The sequence below is a fragment of the Ictidomys tridecemlineatus genome, chromosome 3, assembly GCF_052094955.1.
Source record: "Ictidomys tridecemlineatus isolate mIctTri1 chromosome 3, mIctTri1.hap1, whole genome shotgun sequence".
NCBI lineage: Eukaryota > Metazoa > Chordata > Mammalia > Rodentia > Sciuridae > Ictidomys > Ictidomys tridecemlineatus.
In genome coordinates, this window is record NC_135479.1 from 91,911,938 (window position 1) to 91,930,957 (window position 19,020).

A 19,020-nucleotide genomic window follows, 5' to 3' on the forward strand; every position below is an offset into this window, starting at 1 on the left:
GAGCTCTGCTGAGGACAAAAGGTGGTCTCCTAGGGTTCATTTCCTGAGCCCTTTGTCTTGTACATGAGGCAAATCATGGCTGTTCATCTCCTTCCCAAGGCAAGCTCCCCACAGAGCAGATGGCAGCCCTCCTAGCCTTTCTGCCAGGCAGAAGGCCCAGCTGGTGCCCTGGTACAGGTATCTCTAATCTGGTATAGGTCCTACCAAAAGGCATCACATGCCCTGGCTCTTGAGAAGGGAGAATTTGAAGAGGAAGTGGAGTGAGGGGAACTCTGAGCTCAGAGTGCCACCTGAGTCCAGGGACCACATTGTGTTTAAAAAATAAAATCATATATGCAAAAATACAACAATGAGTTTTCTTTTTAGATATTTGATTATTGTTGTAGATGATTTGGCTATTTTTGAAGTTCATAATCTGTGGATGAATGTATTTGTTCCATTTAATTAACACCTGATTAATCTCATTCTTATTATGTTCCAGGACTGTTAGAATATAGGTGCTAAACATTTCACATGTAAATAATAACTTCTAACATTATAGAAACAGTACAATTTTAGAGACAGTGAGGGTTTGTTTGGGAGGATTTTTTTTTTTTTTTTTTTTGCAGGAGGAGAGGGGTGATACTGGGGAATAAACCCAGGGGCACTCAATCTCTGAGCCACATTCCCCATCCATTTTTATATTTTTATTTAGAGACAGGTTCTCACTAAGTTGCTGAGTCTGGCTTTGAATTCACCTCCTTTTTCTTCAGTCTTTTGAGCCACTGGAATTACAGGTGTGTACCACCATATATGGTCAAAGTGAGGTTTTGAACTGAGTGTTTCTTTGAGAATCATGCTTTTGTTTAATGAAAACCATTTAAAACTTATAATTTAGTGTCTTGTTAGTGTGAAAATTATACTTATAGCAGTACATGGATTAATAGGAGCATTTAAATATAATGTGATTTCATAAAGAGAAAAAATTTACTTTTTCTTAATATCCACACTGAGTAGTATTTATTGGACCATAATGGCAAAGGAAACAGGGAGTGGTTTTCTTAAAATTTTTGAATAGATGTGATATTTATTCAACATAGCATTAGGATTTCTTGCATAAATTACAACTGGACTTAATAGTTATTTTTATTAAAATTGCTTTAGTAAGACTTTATTTTGTTATGAGATATAGATAGATTAAAATTTAAAGCAGTTTTTCATATAAATATTCATTCCTAGATGTAAAGTGCCCCTTAAAATCTTTTAAAAAAAACTATTTATATTTTAGTTTTAGGTGGACACAGTATCTTTATTTTTATTTTTATGTGGTGCTGAGGATGGAACCCAGTGTTTTATGCATGCTAGGTGAGCACTCTACCACGGAGCCACAACTCCAACACCCCCCCCAATGTTCTTTTCCCAAATTCATTGTGAGCCTTCACATAGGTGTGTGTGAACGTTCATAAGGCAGCTAGAGACAGAAAACAATCTCTAATTAAAGCAAAACCCTACAATGGAAGGTGTGGGCATTGCGGTTCATTTTATTCAGGTGTGAGTGATTTCCACAGAGAAGAAGAAGCCACCAGGTTTCCTATTAGATGATCTCTATCAATACGCAGCCTTCAAATTTTCTGAGGATACTTTCACAAATCCACTACCATATTCCTATTTTTGGTCTCTGTAATCCAGTATTTTCAAAAAACATGAAGTCCTAGAAAAAAAAAAAAAGAAAAATTCAGTTGTGAATTTTCTTTGGTAAAGCAGGGGATGGATTCTCAGAGGCAGAAAACTGAAGGAACTGGTCACACACAGTGAAACATCTGCTGAGCAAGAAAAATGTAGTGTAGAGTAGATCTAGGAAAGACTGCAGCCATGCAAGCTCTGAGGTCAGCTCCCCACTTAGTAGCAATTTAATCCCTTCTTTCCATCTATATCCTGATCTCTAAATGAATTTAGTCGATCCTTGCTGAGGGTGCCTCCTGATTCTGGTGCCAAGCCGAGACCTTGGCAGATCCTCTGATAATTTCCATGAATGTCATTTTTTTTTCTCATCCCCCTTGAAATCCTCCTATTTAAATCTTTCACCCTTAATGTTTTTTAGTCCTTCTCTAGTAATATGACTTTTCTCATGACAAGAGTTGTATGTATAACAAATTAAGAACACAATCCCATTTACAACTGTGTATAAAAAAACAAATAAACTACTTAGGTGTTACCAAGGATGTAAGAGATCTGTATGGTGAAAACTATAAGGTATTGATGGAAGAATTGAAGATGACACAAATAAGCAGAAACCTATACTGCAAGCATGGATTAGAGAAATCAATATCATTAAGATCTTATACAACACAGCATAAAATATAGGTTCAGTGTGATACCTATCAAAAACCCAATATAATTTTTCAAAAAATAGAAAAAACAATTCTAATATTTGTATGAAACCACAAAAGAACCTGAATAAGTCATGCGATCTTGAGTAAGAAACACAAATCCAAGGACCTCTCGCCCTGGTCTCAAAACATGTTAAAAAACTACAGCAATCCAAACAGTTTGGTTCTCATATACATACAGGCATACTAACTAATGGAACAGGACAGAAAACCCAGAAAGAAAGAAACCCATTTTTTAATGATCAATTGATATTTGACAAAGATATCAAAAATACACAATGGGGAAAAGTCAGTGCCATCATTATATGGTGTGTTATAGTCAACTTTTTGTGGCTGTGACTAAAAAGACCAGAGAGGAACAATTTTAGAGGAGCAAAATTTCATTTTGGGGCTCACAATTTCAGAGGGCTCACTCCAAAGACAGCAGTTTCCATTTCTTGGGCCTCAAGGTGAGGCTGACCATGATGGAGGAAGAGTGTACAGAGGAAGCTGCTCACAGGATGATCAGAAAGCAGAGAGTGATTCCACTAGCCAGATACAAAATTTATACCCCTAAAGGCAGCCCCCCCCCAAGGGACCCACCTCCTCTAGCCACACCCTAAACACCTTCAGTTACCACTCAGTTAATCCTCACCAGGGGATTAATTCACTAATTGGGCTAAGACTTTCATAATCCAATCATTCATTTCTAAACTTTCTTTCGTTGTCTCACACATGAGCTTAGAGGGAGTCCACATCTAAACCACAACATGGTGCTAGGAAACTGGATAGCCACATGCAAAATAATGAAACCAGGTCATTATCTCACACAGGGTACTAAAAATAGCCAATGAAAAATGGATTAAAGGCTTAAATGTAAGACCTGAAACTATAAACTACAAGAAGAAAATTTAAGAGGGGAGATTCATAACATTGATCTGGAAAATTATTTCCTGGATATGATTCCAAAAGCACAGGCATCGAATGAAAAAGTCAATAAATGTGATTTCATCCATTCAATGAACTCCTGTATCACAAAGGGAACAACCAACGAGGCAAGAGATAACTTGTGGGTTGAGAGAAAATGCTTGAAATCATACATCTGAAAAGGGGCTAAGAACCACAATTGTGAGGATGGCCTTAGGCCTGAGCCTAAGCAACTCCACTTTAAAAACTCCAGTTTGAAACCTGCAGTCTCACCAGGCACATCCAACAGATCCCTCCAGGATAGCCTCAAACAAGTTAACTTCCCCTCACCCTGATAAACAGAGTGAAGCCCCTGGCAGGCTGTCCTCACCTGATAAGAGGTGTGAAGAAGATCAGTGTGAAGACCACCAGACCAGATGTTTCTGACCCCAAGGTAAATGATGTCATGGAGAAATCCAGTGGTAGCTGGTAATGATTGAAAAGAGGAGTCAAAAGCCCCAAAATTTAGTATAGAGTTGATGAACAGGGATTCAGCCAGTCGAAACAAGGATGCACTCCAGGTGGAGATCCTGATGAGGATCTGAATTGACATCCCATCACTTGTCATCAGTTTCCTGATCCTCTGCATGATCCTCACTGCTCTCATCTGGGCCTTGGTGAGAGCCGAAACTTCTCTGTATGACCCTCTCCTCAACTGGTTGTCCACTCCACGCCAGGAAAAGCCTGCCTTGGTTCTGAACCTGATCACTGCAGTCTGAGTGAGTGTGCATCTGCTGGACTTAAAGCCTAAGGCTTAAGACTTTTGATCTGACATTTGAACTTAGCATGCAGAGGGAATGTCTGTCATTAACCTGTCATAATTAAGTGTGTTTGCAGTGCTTAGAATTAATCTAGAATTTTTTTTCAGTAAATTAATTAATCTAGAATTGTTTGCTGTGAGTGGATTATGTCTATTGCAGTGCCTAATATTAAGGATTGTTGTTTTCTTGATTAAGAACCTATAGAGTGAAATTGTATGGAGTAATTTGAATGAATAAAACATGAAAGAGGCAGAAGTGCCTGGACATTCTTTATTTCTCTCCTTGACTGCATATGTAGCAATTTTCCCCCTCACAACAACAATGTATAAAATACTAAATAGCAAGAAAACACATACAATGATTAAAACTGCTGTGGATATATAAGTTGGTGGTAGAATGCTTACTTATCATGCAGAGGTTTTGGGTTGGATCCCCAGCACCATACACACACCCAAAAAACAGGCAAAGGATCATTTTTCAAAAGAAGGCACAGGAAAGGTCAATGGATATATGAAAAAAAGGCTCAACATCACTAATGATCAGAGAAATGCAAATTGAAACCATAATGAGATATCACCTCACCCTTGTTAGTATGGCTATTATCAAAAAGAAAAAAAAAGTGTTCAAAGGAATATTCCTTTTAGTAGGAATATTAATTAGTATAGTTGTTATGGAAAATAGCTCAAAAAACTCAAAAAGAATTAATATATGACCCATCCTACTTTTAGATATTTATCCAAAAGAATAGCCAAAAATATCTGCCAAAGAAACATCTAGACTCCCATAGTTATTGCAGCATGATTCACAATAACAGAGATACAGACCCAACATAACTGTCCATCAAAAAATAGTCAGGTGTGGTGGCACACACTCATATCCTAGCAGCTCAGGAGGCTGAGACTGAAGGATCACAAATTGAAAGCCCAGACTCAGCAATTTAGTGAGACTCTGTCACAAAATTAATAATAATAATAATAATAATAATAAAAGGCTGAGGTTATAGCTCTATGGTTAAGCACCCCTCAGTAAAAATCCTAGTAGGAAAAAAGTAATGGATAAATAAAATATGATTCACATTCAAAAAGGATATACAGCCTTAACAAGGAAATTCTGTTGTGGGCAACGTTAAACTTTGTGAAGTAAACCAGGGAAAGAAAGAAAATTCTCACAATCTCACTTATGTGTAGTATCTAAAAAAGCTGAAATTGCAGAAGTAGAGAATGGAATGGTGGTTCTCAGAAGTTGGGGCTAGGGAGGTGGACTGTGGAAATGGGAGATGCATCAAAGTTTCCAAATGTGTTTCACTTAGGAAGAATATATTTTAGTGATCTATTGCACAATACTGAGATCATAGTTAGTAATAACATATTGCAAATTTCAAAATTGCTTAAATAGTGAATTTTACATCTTCAGACCCCAAGAGAATGACAGGTACTTGAGGATATATTCATTAGCTTGATTTAATCATTCCACATTGTATACTATATCAAAACCTCACAGCAAACCCTATAAATATCACAATAATATCACAATAATATAATTATTTAAAAATTAAACTAATGTTTATTAACAGAAATATTACATATATGCTAAATTAGAGAGAATAGTATAATAAAGCCCCAGTAACTCTTCACCTAGTTCAGTAATTATTAACATAACCATATTTGCTTAATTATTCAACTGCCTAGAATTCTCTGCTTTCACCCCCATTATTTAAAAGCAACTCTCCAATACTATTTAAAACATATCCTCTGAAATACTTCAGTATGTGCCTCTAAAAGATATGGATTCAGTTTTGCTTTTACCTAACATAATGTCATTACTATATCTAAAAAGTTAATAATTCCATTTTACCATCAAATAGCCAGTCAATATTCAAATTTCCCTGAAAAACACAAAAATGTTGTTACATTGGTTTGTTCAAATCAGTATTCAAACCTGGTCCACAAACGTTGACGTTTCTCAAATTTCTGTATTTTTATTTTTAAATTTTCTTTGTCATTTATCTATTGAAGAAATTAGATCCTTTTGTTGTATATCCTTAACTATTAGTTTTTTTTTCTGATTGCATCCCCAAATCAAATCAATGTTTAAGGTATTTATCTAGTGGTCCCAAACCTTGGTTGCACACTAGAGTCACCTGGGAGTTCTAAACAGACTGAAGACCCTCCCATCTGCAGAGATTTATGCTTAATACATTTGGATACAATCTGGACATTGAAGTTTGAAAACTACCTGTGTTTTTCTCTTGTGCATTAAAGTTGAAGATAATTGCTTGGTCCCGTTAATCCTCTAATTTGACTACACAGCAGAAATTCCTGGGATGCTCTACAAACCTTTTTCTTTTGAGCTTCTGACTTAGTTGAATTGGAGTATGGCCTGGTTCTTTGGGGTTTTTGTATGTTTTTTTTTTTTTTAACTGAAGTATTATACTACAGTAGTACATGATTTCATTTAATAAGGAATCAATATTAAATCCCCATGTTTCACAGTTTTATTCCATGTAAGTCTTAACTCAAATTCCTCTCCTAAGCATCAACTTTATTATTATTATTATTATTATTATTATTATTATTATTATTATTTTTACCCCCAAACCAAGACCTCTGCTGTATAGAAAGTTCTTTTCTCCTCAATGGAAAGTGCCAGGCCTTTTGGACAAAAACTAGGCATTTGTGAATCCAAAGTGTAAGCATTGAATAGAAATTCAAAGGTAGGTTAAGTGAGAACTCTTGCATAGAACCTGTTCCTTTAAGGTCATCTTAAAATGCACACTTCATTGAATCACTTCACAATGATACTGAAGCCAGCATTAGATAGGCAGTCATTATAGATAGAAACTACCTACAACCAGGATCAGAAAGGACAGACTCACAATGAGGAAGCAGGCCCCAAGCATCACAGCCTTCATTTTCACATCGAGGTCTAAAGGAAACTGGATCCCAAAGTTATCACTGTTTGTAAAAAGTTCTCTGATAAAACCAGCCCACTGCTTGGAAATCTTGCCAACCACAGTTCCTTTATCAAGAGATTTAACCTGAATTGAAAAGCAAAACAAACAAAAAGATAAGTCTTAAGTCCAGTAAACTATTAACAAACCCACTTTCAAATCTGGAGTTAAATAAAACAATCTATATAATCCAGATTGTATAGAATATTGTAAATAGTCTATTAAAATTATGTACTACATGTAGCTACAAATATTGTATCCCTCACTACAATACAAATATTGTATCCCACAATAGGCTCCTGTGCATATTTATAGATACATGAAAAAATTGTTTCATCATACTGAAAAAGGATAATTATAGTTTTGCTGAAATCTAACATTTTGTCTTACTTAAGAAAATAATAAATCATTTGAATTGATCCACATCAAAGTTGAAGCAGAAATGTATAAAATTTTGAAATGTTTCTTTGATGAACATTCTAGAAGCTGTCAGAAAGGTACTGAGTAAAACATGTCTCTGATTTCTACTTTAGGAAGCACAGATAGTATACATAGTCTGAAAGTTTAAATATTTGGTAGGGATTTCTTCCCGTCCACTATTGGGAAACATACATTGCTAATTACCTAGGAAAGAAGATTGGCAGTTTTGAGTGAAGGAAGTTGTCCGGTGGGTGACAGTGACTTAGAAACAAAGCACCAACCAGCCGGTGAGCAGCAAAGAAACATCAATCAGGCACCAAAGGAACCGCCTGTCAATCAGCGGGATCTCCTAGCCAAACCTGGATCTCAGCCAGTTCCCCTGACCAACTCTAAAAATCCCTTTTCCTGTCCCAAGCCCTTCCCTTCCTGCCGCAAGCCCCATAAAATTCTAGTCCAGTTTCTTATCAGACCCTCCTCCTGTCCACTCTGTGAGTCTGATGGAGTTCCACCTGGTAGTGAGTCTCAATAAAGCCTCGTTCATTGGCCTTTTTAAACCTGCCTCCTGTTGGTTGCCACCTGTTGCCTGACCTCACAGCAGTGACCTATAAGTACACTTGATGAGTGCAGTCCATCAGGTCAAGGGTGGGACAGACAGTTTAATAGGTGGGGTTGGTGAACAAGAAAAAGGAAAGGAGTATGAATCAAAGACCCCAATGTGAAATTTTTCTATTTTGGTAAAGGAAGAATTGTAAAAAATATGACTGAGTAAAGCTGAGGATCTTCATGTAGAGTGGACTCACATGTGCACGGACACAGGTACTCATCCAGGTCAACAGTGAAGATGCACGTTGCCAGCGTTCACCAAGGTTCCTCCACGGGAAGTTTTACCTACCCCAGGAAAGTGTGTCCTTTTCTAATCTGAACCAAGCACCCCTTATGCTAGAAGCATCCCCTGAAGCCCTTGCCTCTGGCTGGGACCAGCTAAATACCAATGGAGAAATTAAAACCACTTGATTTGTTTTATCTGCATTTGTTGGAATGGGTTCTTAACAGCCTGGAATAAACTTTTAATATGAAACTCGGATTACTGTTCACTAAATATTTATTTAATTTTCCCTCTGCAGCATCTCAGTACTCCTTGACCATGAAGATTTGCCTTCTCATTTGTTTGAATAAGCACTGTTCACAGATGTGACATGAGCCGGGACCTAAAATGTGGCTAAGTGATTTCACTCTGGGTATCAGGTAAAGAGCCACGAGCAAAACTGGATCCAGATAACAACTGCTTTTACAAATCCAGAGTGAACATTCCTGGATCGGACTTGAGGCCACCTGAAACTGGTCCATCTCTCTGAGACCTGGTATATCCTCAGAAACACAGCTGACCTGCAGACCTATAGCATATAACAATGTATTTTGTAACTTCTGAGTTTTAGGGGTTACTTGTTATGCAACACTAGTGAGGCATAATGGACTCAGGAGATCTCATCTTGCATAACTTGGTGTCTTCTCCTTTGGTAGCTGTCATCTGAGTATTTAAAGCAACTCATGAAAAACTTTCCATTTTATTATCTAAATTTAGTTTAATTTTGAAACATTTTTATAAATGAAAACAATCCAGAAGATAGCTTATTTACCAGACCCTGTCAACCAACTACTAAACGTAATGATCTATTTCCCCATTTTGATACTTACAGCAAAAAAAAAAAAATTGAAAATTTTACTAAAATTTGTGCAAGTAGGAAGTATCACTTTTAAGGAGGATAAGAACACAAATAACTGAAAAATAATAGATGGTATTTTGCTAAATTCTAAAGAACATTTAAAAACCCTAAATTCTCCTATACATAGTCTTTCGACCTCTGGAAATAAGTTGGTGCTTGTGCTGCCAAAGAAAAAGTGTCCAGTTTTTGTCCCTGCTTCCTAACACACAAGGCTACTATAACCCTGTAACTTCCTCAATAATAAGGATGATAGGCAAAATCTTGTTTCATTTAGTGTTGGTCCCAGATACCTGGCACACAGCTTCAAAATCCAGGACTCTACTGAGTGAAGACTTTTGTACATTAATGAGATGGGTATTGGGAGTAGATCCCTGATAGCTTCACTTTAGCATGGAGATTGGACATCAGAAAGATCTAGTGATGACTGGAGTGTTGGATTTCAGTCCCACTCTGAGTTCCAGTGGTGAGACAGGGGCTGGGGTCTGAGTTATCCACCAGTAGAGAATGGATTAGTCTATCATGGATACTCAGAGTCTCTCCAGGGTAGTGAACACCTCCATGTTCTACCCCTGCTCCAAGGGCTGGGTGCCCTGAACCCTTACTCCACTCAGCTCTTCTGGCTATTCATCTCCATTCTTTACAATAATAGCCTTTGAAATAAACTGTTAGCACAAGTGAAGGGGCTCCTGGATCTTATGAGCAGTTTTAGCAAATTTTCAAAACTGTAAAGGGAGCTGTGGAAATCCCATGTTATCAACAGCTGGTCAGAAGAGCAGGAAATTTTGGATTTGTGATTAGTGTCTGAAGTCAGGCTTTCTTTTGAGATTGAGACCTTAGCCTGTAGGGTCTGTGCTAATGTCAGATAGTTAACATCATTATTAAACTGAGTTGTAGGACACCCAGTTGGTATTTGGAGAATTGGAGAATGTTGTTGTGGGGAGAAAATGCACATTTGATATCAAAAGTGCAAATAAAAAAGAACAGCAGCTCGGGAGGCTGAGGCAGGAGAATCGAGAGTTCAGAGCCAGCCTTAGCAAAAGTGAGGCACTAAGCAACTCAGTAAGACCCTGTCTCTAAATAAAATACAAAATAGGGCTGGGTATGTGGCTTAGTGGTCAAGTGCCCCTGAGTTCAATCCCTGGTACCAAAATAAACAAAAACAAAAAAACCAGTGAATTATGTAGTACTAAACTTGTAAATCTATCAACTTAATACCAATAACAGATAAAGATATTTAAAAAAGAATACCAAAGACATCATGTGGACATCACTATTCATAAAGAACAGTGGAACAGAGAGCCAAGGTATGTATCAGAAGAATGTTCTACAATATAGCCTAAAATACTAGAATATCTTTGCAATTAAAAACATCTGATCATAGGAATGGTTGCTTAAAAAGCAATTTCTAAGTTACTAATTTGGTATTTGTATATAATGTTTGATATATGCACAGCATGTAAAGGGTTTTCAATTATGGGGTGATGTAATTCTCTTAAAAACCTTGCAAGACATGTAGTATTATACCCACCTTTTATATTTAAAAAAATGAGGTGAACAAATGTTAGGTAATTTGTTTTAGGTCACCCAGGCAAGAATTTGTGGAGATGTGTTTCAAATTCAGATAGTCTATCACAGAGTTTGAACTCTTGACCATAATATTCTACCTTTTTGAAAATTGAGTAGTAAATTCCAATAAGAATCTAGGTCTGGGATCAGTGAGCAATGGTTCATGAGCTAAATCTGTCACCCTGTTTTTGTGAATGAAATTCTGTCAGGAGCCAACTCTCCAATTCTACATTCTCTGTACCTACATTCTTGTTAACAATTATCGCCATGTCGTCCATAAACTCCAAGTACTTTCTGTGTGGGTCATTTTCAAAACACAAAAAAGCTTGCTAATTCATCTAGGTGAAATAGGAATGAAAAAATACTATGAAACACTATAGCAAAGAGTTAGAATTATAAAACATTTACCAGTATTTCCATTATTACCATTATATTCATCTTTGCTATTGAAAATAGCATGGAAGAAAAGGAGGTATTCAGCATGCATACATTAGAAGAGCTCCCAATCCCATTTATATTGCAATTCTATACATAGAAAACGCAAGTAAACAAAAGAGAAACACCTCCTACACACTAGAATGCAAACATATGACTGAATGAAAAGTAAAAACACAAAGATTTTTCTCAATGTTAGCAATAAACATCTAAAATATAAATATACCTCTTTAACATCAAAAAATACCGATAAGCTACTTAGGAATAAATTTAACAAAAAGGCACACATTTTCTATATATATAAACTTATGTGGTCTTATAAAGAATCCAAAACAAGACATGGATAAATAACAGTGGTAACATTTCTGGCATGTGAAAGCCTTAGCGTCATAAAAATGTCAATTGAAAAATAGCCAATGAATTTAACACACTACCAGTTGGATTCTGACTTTGAAAACTGAATGAAATGACCTAATTGTTCACATGAAACGAAGTATGTGGTAATCCTATGAAACTGTGATATAGATAAAGTACAGATCATGGAGTTGTCAAGGTTGGCATTCCGTTTAATATGGATAATATACAGTGTCACCGCACAGAAAGAATGTTTAAGTGTTAGATACTTGGCTTATTTTTTTTAACATGACTTTGCTTCTCTTTTCTTCACTTAGCATAATCAATACTGACCTTTAACTGGATCAATAAATGTCTCTCGAGCCCAGAGTAAATATATGAGCACAGTTTCTTTCTCTTGAAATATCTGTACATAAATACTTATTTAAGATATTTGTTCCATCTTGTGAAAAAATAGATTCTTTTTATATTAGGAAAGCAAACCATCGCATCTGTTACCTCAAAATCAATGTTGGTGCTGCAGTTACACACCATAATTGGACCAATAATTTTCAGTACTTCCTTTCTGTTCTCATTTTGAACACTGAACTTGGGAAAACATGGGTGCCAGTTCTGAGAAACATAACCTATAGGTACACCAGGAGGAGCTTGAACTTCTATCTACAAAAGCAAAAGGACATTTGTGAATATAATTATCACTGTCATAATGTCTACTAGTAGCTTTCATTTACTGAGCACTTTTTCAATGTCAGATATTGTTCCAATGCCCAACACATCCTCACTAGGTCAGTACTATTCCTTTCCATCCTTTATAGAGGACCTGACTAAAGAAGGCAGGGGTAAATAAACTTGCACCAGATTCTTCGGTTTACGGAAGAGATGAGCAGAAATTCAGGCAGACTGCACAGATAGTGTTCTAAAGCATTGATCTCCACTTACATGGTTTTCAAGTGCCCTGCTTCCAAAGACTGTCTAAATTGTTAAGGAACTGTTTTCTTAAACTCCTTTAAAACCACTGGCTTATATGTATGGACAGATCTCTGCTCAATGGTGCAATTTTCAAATATGAGCATTCGTGCTACTATAATAAAAAAAATCCAGCCACTGGAATTTTGACTTATTCATTAGCTGGGTGAGCATGACGGTGCCTCACTGTGCTCACCTGGAATGACCATTTGAAAAGTTCAAGGTAACAGGATGCATGTTAATGCACTATTCAACTGCACAGCATTTCCCATCCAACTCTTTTGAGGCCAAAATTTGTACTAAATTATTTCTATCCCAGAATATGTGGAAAGCAAAGTAATTAATGAATAATGAATGATAGGAATCACTTGATGGGAATAATTCAGCTATCCTCTCAAAGTAAGTACAGGGTTAAGACCTCAAATAACTGTTTGACTGTGTTTTCTCTGTGTCCTGGTTTCTCAGCAATTTGTATAGGATGACTGAGTTGCAGACCCGTGGGATCTCACACATTTCTTCTTCCATGTGCTCTTAGAATGGTATTCTACAATATTCTCAAAGGTGTAACTCCATCAATTTTGATCATGCCTATTATAGTCATTGGGTATAAGGTATAAAGAATTCTCTCATCTCTGAGCTACTGATCAACCCTATGGGGAAAACTATTTAGGGACAGAGGACTATTGGTTACATGCCTTCCTTCCTATGCAATTGACTAAATACTAACTCTATAGCTCATGGTCACTTTGCCTTTAGATCTCATTTGGTTATGCAAGTTCCATGAAAGGGTGAAAATTCTTACTGAACTACTTCACAGACTTTTTAAATAATTGCTCACAGACCTTTTGCAGGCAGCAGGGGAAGAAACAGCTATTACATCGTAATGGTCTCTTCAGAATTATGATTTCTTGACCTGAAAGAGTAAGGATCTTTATGGTAAAAGGCCTGTTATACCCACAGAAATTGCGAGTGCAGCAATCGTTATCTTCCACGGCAAAGTAGATTGTCTGTTTCAGTCTGTCCTTTATTTCATATCTGTTATTAGTTTCGAAACCTGTGATGGCTAAAGACAAAAAAAGAAGAAATCACAGTCACCAGTATGTTAAAAATGTTGAATATGTCTTAAGACGTTGTAATATCTAGCTGGATCAGAGGTGAATGCTATTCCAAGTAGAAGAGGAAAGATGAAAATGGAATATTGTTCAGAGATGATCAGAGTGAGAAAAAATGCAAAGGGGAAGGGTGAGAAGAGATAGTAATGTACAAAAAATTTGAATCATTATGAGAAATATGGAAAAGAAAACAAGTCACTCTCCTGGTATCGCGCTACAGGTGGGTACAGTGGCACTGGCTACATAGATAAAATGTTCATGTAGTGGTAGTTTTCACATGTTAGGGAGGGTCTCTAGGATGTTTTCTGTATCCATATTCTATGAAATACTACATCAAAACAATGGGTTGGAGATTTATTTAATAAACCATATTTATATCTTATTTTTTGCCTTTGTGTTTGAGCAATGTGGCAATGGGTGGGGATTGCTCTCAATGGACCCATGTCAAAAGGGAGAGAGTGAAAGTGGAAGGTGAATTAGACCATCACATGGGGCCCACAGCACCCTGGTTCAGCTCAGCAGGATGTGTCGAGAAGTGAGAAGTGGGAGATGAGTATTAGGCAGGAGGAAAGGGACAGGACCAGGCTAGGGAACTAGGGCTTCAACTCGAAATATCTAGATGGTGGGCATCCCAAGGTGAACACAGCACCTCATGTAGCTCATCGTTTCATGAGGGAAAGGGAGGAGTGACGGATGCTGACACCAAAACATCACCTTACGAAAGAAATTTCCCCATAGATCCACATGGTGGAAACCTTATGTGCAACCAGAGGGACCCTGAACAGTTGAATTTGTCCTTCACAAGTCCTATCACTGTAGCCTCTCTCAAGGAATTTGAGGGGACTCAAACTGGCCTAGTCTTGGCCTTTAAAGGACTATCTTTAGTCACAACATCTGCCACAAGCTGAGGTTTTTGAAAAAGCTTAAAAACTAATTTTAAAAATTAAATTTATTTCTGAGAGGGCATCTATTAACCAACTTGTGGCTTGATGACGTAGGTAGCTTAATCTCAAAACTTTTATACTTGTGTCTGCAAAATGAGATCAACAGTCTTTCAAAATCTCAAGTTTCCTTTCAGTTACATGGGAAAAAAAATTAAATCAAAAGCATCTACAGTTATATTGTTAGCATCTATTAACTTTTCAGTTAGGCGAAGGTTTAAGTGCTTGTCATAATTTCAGATGCCAAAAATAAACTAGTACTTTTCATATTACTCACAACAGATGAATTTAAAGATATCTCTTTTTAAAATTAAGAATTAAAAACTAGTGAATCTGTCACTATATATTCTACATTAAAGACATATACTAAAATATACATAAAGCTTATATATCTAAAAAATAGAAATGGAATGTATATAATATAGAGTGACTGGCCTTTTGGATTTTATAATCCCAGTCATGTATACCATAGAATAGAATTTTTTTAAAAATTCAGAATACAAATTATTTAAAAAGTTGTTGCTTTCTAAAGAAAAAAAAGTTATTTTAAAGAATGGAAACCACACCAAAACATTATAAATATCTAATAATTTATAAGCAATTTAAACGTGAAAGATGACAATTGTGCATTTTAACAAAATTGATTACTCTGATAATACAGTTCATGTTCTAATGTCTACCAGTGGAATACAACTTTCTACCAGTGGAAAAGATGAATATGGGTCTCTAACAAACCACCAGAGTTTCTATTATGCCTTGATATCTACAAGGAGAATGCCATCATTCGTACATCTACCTGGGCCTCTTTCCTTGGCAAACATCCTGAAGTATTTTGGGCTTTGTGGGTTTATTCCTGAACCTGGGAGCCCTGGATACATTGGGCCCACACAGGAGCAGCAGCGCTCTTGCAGGAAGAAGCATCCAGACCCGTGGTGAGCATCTGCCAACCCTGGACTGTCCCCATAATCCCCGGGGAACCCGAGCCCATGGACCACACATTCCACTGGGTTCATCTCATCCCAGAAGAAACTGTGGGCATGAACAACAATTTTTCCCAAACATCCCCATTTGAATTCAGATCACTCACTTTGGAAATGTACTAAAGCAGCTGAACTAACACACGTGATTATGTGCCATTCTCAAAGTGATCTCAAATTGGGAGAACAGAGCTGAGGTTGTAGAAACCAGTAAAATGATAAAGACTTTTAGAATGACTTGGAGAGAGAGAAGGAGAAGAGCAAAATTACATCTTGATAGTTTTCTTCTAGTTTAGTTTCTACATCATAAGGACAGATGTCAATAAAAATAACATTTACTATAACAACATTTACTATTGTAAATAACACTTATTAAGTAAATTTTATTTGATTAGAAATTAATTACTGATAACATTCGTGGTTTGCTTATTCTGAAGAGACATTTGCACATTGATACGTTTATCATCCTATGTCATCTAGAGTGCTGTATTTGTGGGAGTTCATATGGTTTCATCTGCTTAACCTTCTGTCTTTCTAAAATTGTGAAGAATACAGTGAATACATACCTTCCAGAATTTCAACTTGCTGCTGAACCAGTAACTGATCTATCTATTAGAGTAAAAACAAAATTAAGAATTTCAAATGTTTCAGCCAACCAATCAATATTCATAATTCATTGTTTAGTACTACATGTTAACATTTATTCATATTAAATTTTTATTATAGTCTATATTAGTTTTTAAAATTATAGTTAACATGTTTTAAATTGAAAATCTGTATTTGAAAGTATTCACTATTGATGAAGATAATTTAAGTGAATTAAAGTTGACTTATTCTGGTATTTATAAAAATTAGAGCACAGTGCTCTTTTGAGATGAGGTGTATAAAATATGAACAATTTTTAATCCCACTTAAAAAATTTTTCTGCAAGTTTCAAAAGTATTCTTTTAAGTGTACTTGATATCATCATTTGTGGTAAATAAGATTTCAACATATTTTATGACCTTGATTATAAAAAATATATACATTTCAGGGTATTTTGTGGTAAGATGTGAGTGGTTAAACACTACTTAAGTGCATTGTGAGAAAGTAAGCTAGTAGGAAAGAGACGATTCATTTACGCAAACATCAGTTTTTATCATGGAAATATCTATTTTGTTCATAGATTAGACATATAGAACTTCATAGTGTATTGTACTTACCTTCATAGTGCTATTTTACTTACTCACATTGCTAAGTAAGCTATCATGTAGTACTGAAAAATTCAACATTTCTTTTTCCTTGTTGTTGATATTTATAATAAACATTGTATTGATTTTAAAAATTAATAATTATAAGAATATGATCATCATGTTACACATAAACACTCTTTTGGTACCACTTACTGAACTCTTAAGATTTATAAAAAGTTTTTTCACCTGTCAAGGAAATTATTCAGTATTAATACTAAAGGGCATGGGATCCAGAATCAAGGTACCAGGATAAAAGAGCCAGCCCTGCTTCCTTAGGTTTTAAACACTGAGAAAGCTGTATATTGTCTCTGGACCTCAGCTTTATCTTGTGTAAAACGGAATATTATAGCTTCTATACACCACACAGTATAAGGATTCAGTCAATACAGGCATTATTCTTAGAACAAAGCCTAAAAAATAGTGCTAAACAAGTGTTTGCTTTTGATTTCAAGCATACACTATATGCAAGATAATAGAAAACACAATTAGCAAAGACATTCGTATTTTGTTTCAAAGTAAACTGAATCTAAAAGAATTGGAGTGATCTATTAACCAAACATGATGTTACCATTTCCAAAGATAATTAATAAAAAGAAAATAATTGCTTTATCATATAACTAATTATTTATCATTATAACTTTTATAATTAATAATTTTATCATTATAACTAATTTGGTAAGTAAACTGGAAGCACAGTTTTGTGAGTATTTTTATGTATTTGAAATTACCAGAATTAAATGTTCTAATCCAGGTGGGCAGTTCAGAGGTGGTGGCACAGGCATCGATAGTGTCCCCGGAGGTCCACCAAACTGTGAAAAGCTATATGATGGGAGTGGAATGTCAGCCCAGGGTTCTGGGTAACCACTTGTGATCCCAGGATAGGAATCCTCGGGCTCTGGGTTACCAGACTGTCCTAAAGTTTCTAAAATATGAAAAAGAGAAATAATTTGTAATTATACAGAAAAAAATAGAATTACAAAGCCTTTGAGAATTACCTGGCTATCTATAAATCAAACTCTGACTCAGAAATTCTATGTCTGTGAAATTTAAAGTGTGATTTTATTTTTCAGAGCTTTTTACATAAAACATGCTTGATTTCACATCCTCCTCTATTTTGAGTCGGGTGGCTGTGAATAGAATTGGCCATAGCCTTCTCCTTCCACTCTTAGATTTCCCTTTCCATCTTAGATGGAAAATATGCTTTCATACCTGAGTATGCGAAAGAACATCAACAATGACGGAGAGTAACCTGCATAAAGATTCTGGTATGTCTTCATGAAAATCAGAGTTGTCATTGGGAAACCCAAAATAAAGGCGCAGTCAGTATTTCTAAGAGCATCTTCACTTCAGTGTGGAAGGAGCCAGGGATGTTTCTATACACCTGAAACTACCCAGAACATTTCCCAGATAACAAGAATTGTCCAGTCCAAATATTATAGTGCTATCTATCATTGAGAAGACTCAGTATATAGAGAAAAGCATGCATTCCTTTTAGTTGATTCCAAACACCTGTCTGGGTTAGTAGTTTGCCTGGGGTTTCCGTCTGCCGAGTATTCTTTCCTAAGTTATGTTCAATACTTTTTTTAAAAATCGATTATAATATTTTGGTTAGAAATTTAAAATTTTGCACTTTCAGTTATCTGAAAAAAAATATACTTTGAAAACAAAGAGGGTAAAAAGCTAGAGCAGCATTTCATGAGTATTTATGAAGCAGAATAGAGGAAGAAATTTGGTAAGTATGTTCTTTATGTTCCATGCAAATGTATGTTTGCAGTGCTGCTTCATTAGCTTATTTGCATAGTCCAAAAGACTAGGAACTCCTGAGGAATGGAATATCATTTCAAAAGACTGAGGTCCACAATATTACAGCACTGAGTCATGCAAAAATACCTAGAACAGAAAATAAATTTGAATGGAAAACTGAAAATGAATTTGCATATCACTAAAAAACAAAACTTCACAAACAAGTTAAACATATTAGCAACTTACAAATATCACTTTTGGATTTCATTCCTTTTTTTTTTTTTTTTTTGGTAGTGGAGATTGAACTCAGGGGCATTTAACCACAGAGCCACATCCCCAGCCCTTTTTTGTATTTTATTTAGAGACAGGATCTCACTGAGTTGTTTAGCAAAGCCTCGCCTCCTGAGCTGCTGGGATTACAGGTGTGCAGCACCATGCCCAGTTGGATTTTATTTCTTTTAAAATAAAAGAATATTTACAGATGATCAGTAATGTGACAGGATCCGTTGAAGAATGAGGAGAAAC

At 35.9% G+C, this 19,020-nt stretch overlaps 1 protein-coding gene across 2 annotated transcripts; it reads right to left on the reverse strand.

Moving 5' to 3' along the window:
- Positions 1-1,498: 1,498 nt before the first annotated feature.
- LOC106144900 (phospholipid scramblase 1) lies at positions 1,499-17,656 on the reverse strand. 2 transcript variants are annotated; one of them, XM_078041297.1, is made up of 6 exons: positions 17,481-17,656; positions 16,087-16,129; positions 13,333-13,475; positions 12,023-12,184; positions 6,951-7,112; positions 1,499-1,690 (listed from the first exon to the last, which is right to left on the reverse strand). In XM_078041297.1, exons 1-6 carry the CDS (start codon positions 17,532-17,534, stop codon positions 1,634-1,636), a joined length of 621 nt encoding a protein of 206 aa, XP_077897423.1. In that variant the 5' UTR covers positions 17,535-17,656; the 3' UTR covers positions 1,499-1,633. The 2 variants fall into 2 exon arrangements, with proteins under 2 accessions (XP_077897423.1, XP_013214251.2); XM_013358797.3 differs by having other exon boundaries at positions 13,333-13,553.
- Positions 17,657-19,020: the final 1,364 nt, after the last annotated feature.

Bases quoted from the DNA above. Each gene is read 5' to 3' on its own strand.
- LOC106144900 (XM_013358797.3), bottom strand. From the start codon at position 17,534: ATGCCTGTGCCACCACCTCTGAACTGCCCACCTGGATTAGAACATTTA. The intron at 12,185-13,332 runs GTCTGTGAGCAA...TTGCTTTTGTAG, and splicing joins TCCCCTGCTGCCTGCAAAAG to ATAGAAGTTCAAGCTCCTCC. The intron at 7,113-12,022 runs GTAACAGATGCG...TTTTCAATTCAG, and splicing joins GCACCAACATTGATTTTGAG to GTTAAATCTCTTGATAAAGG.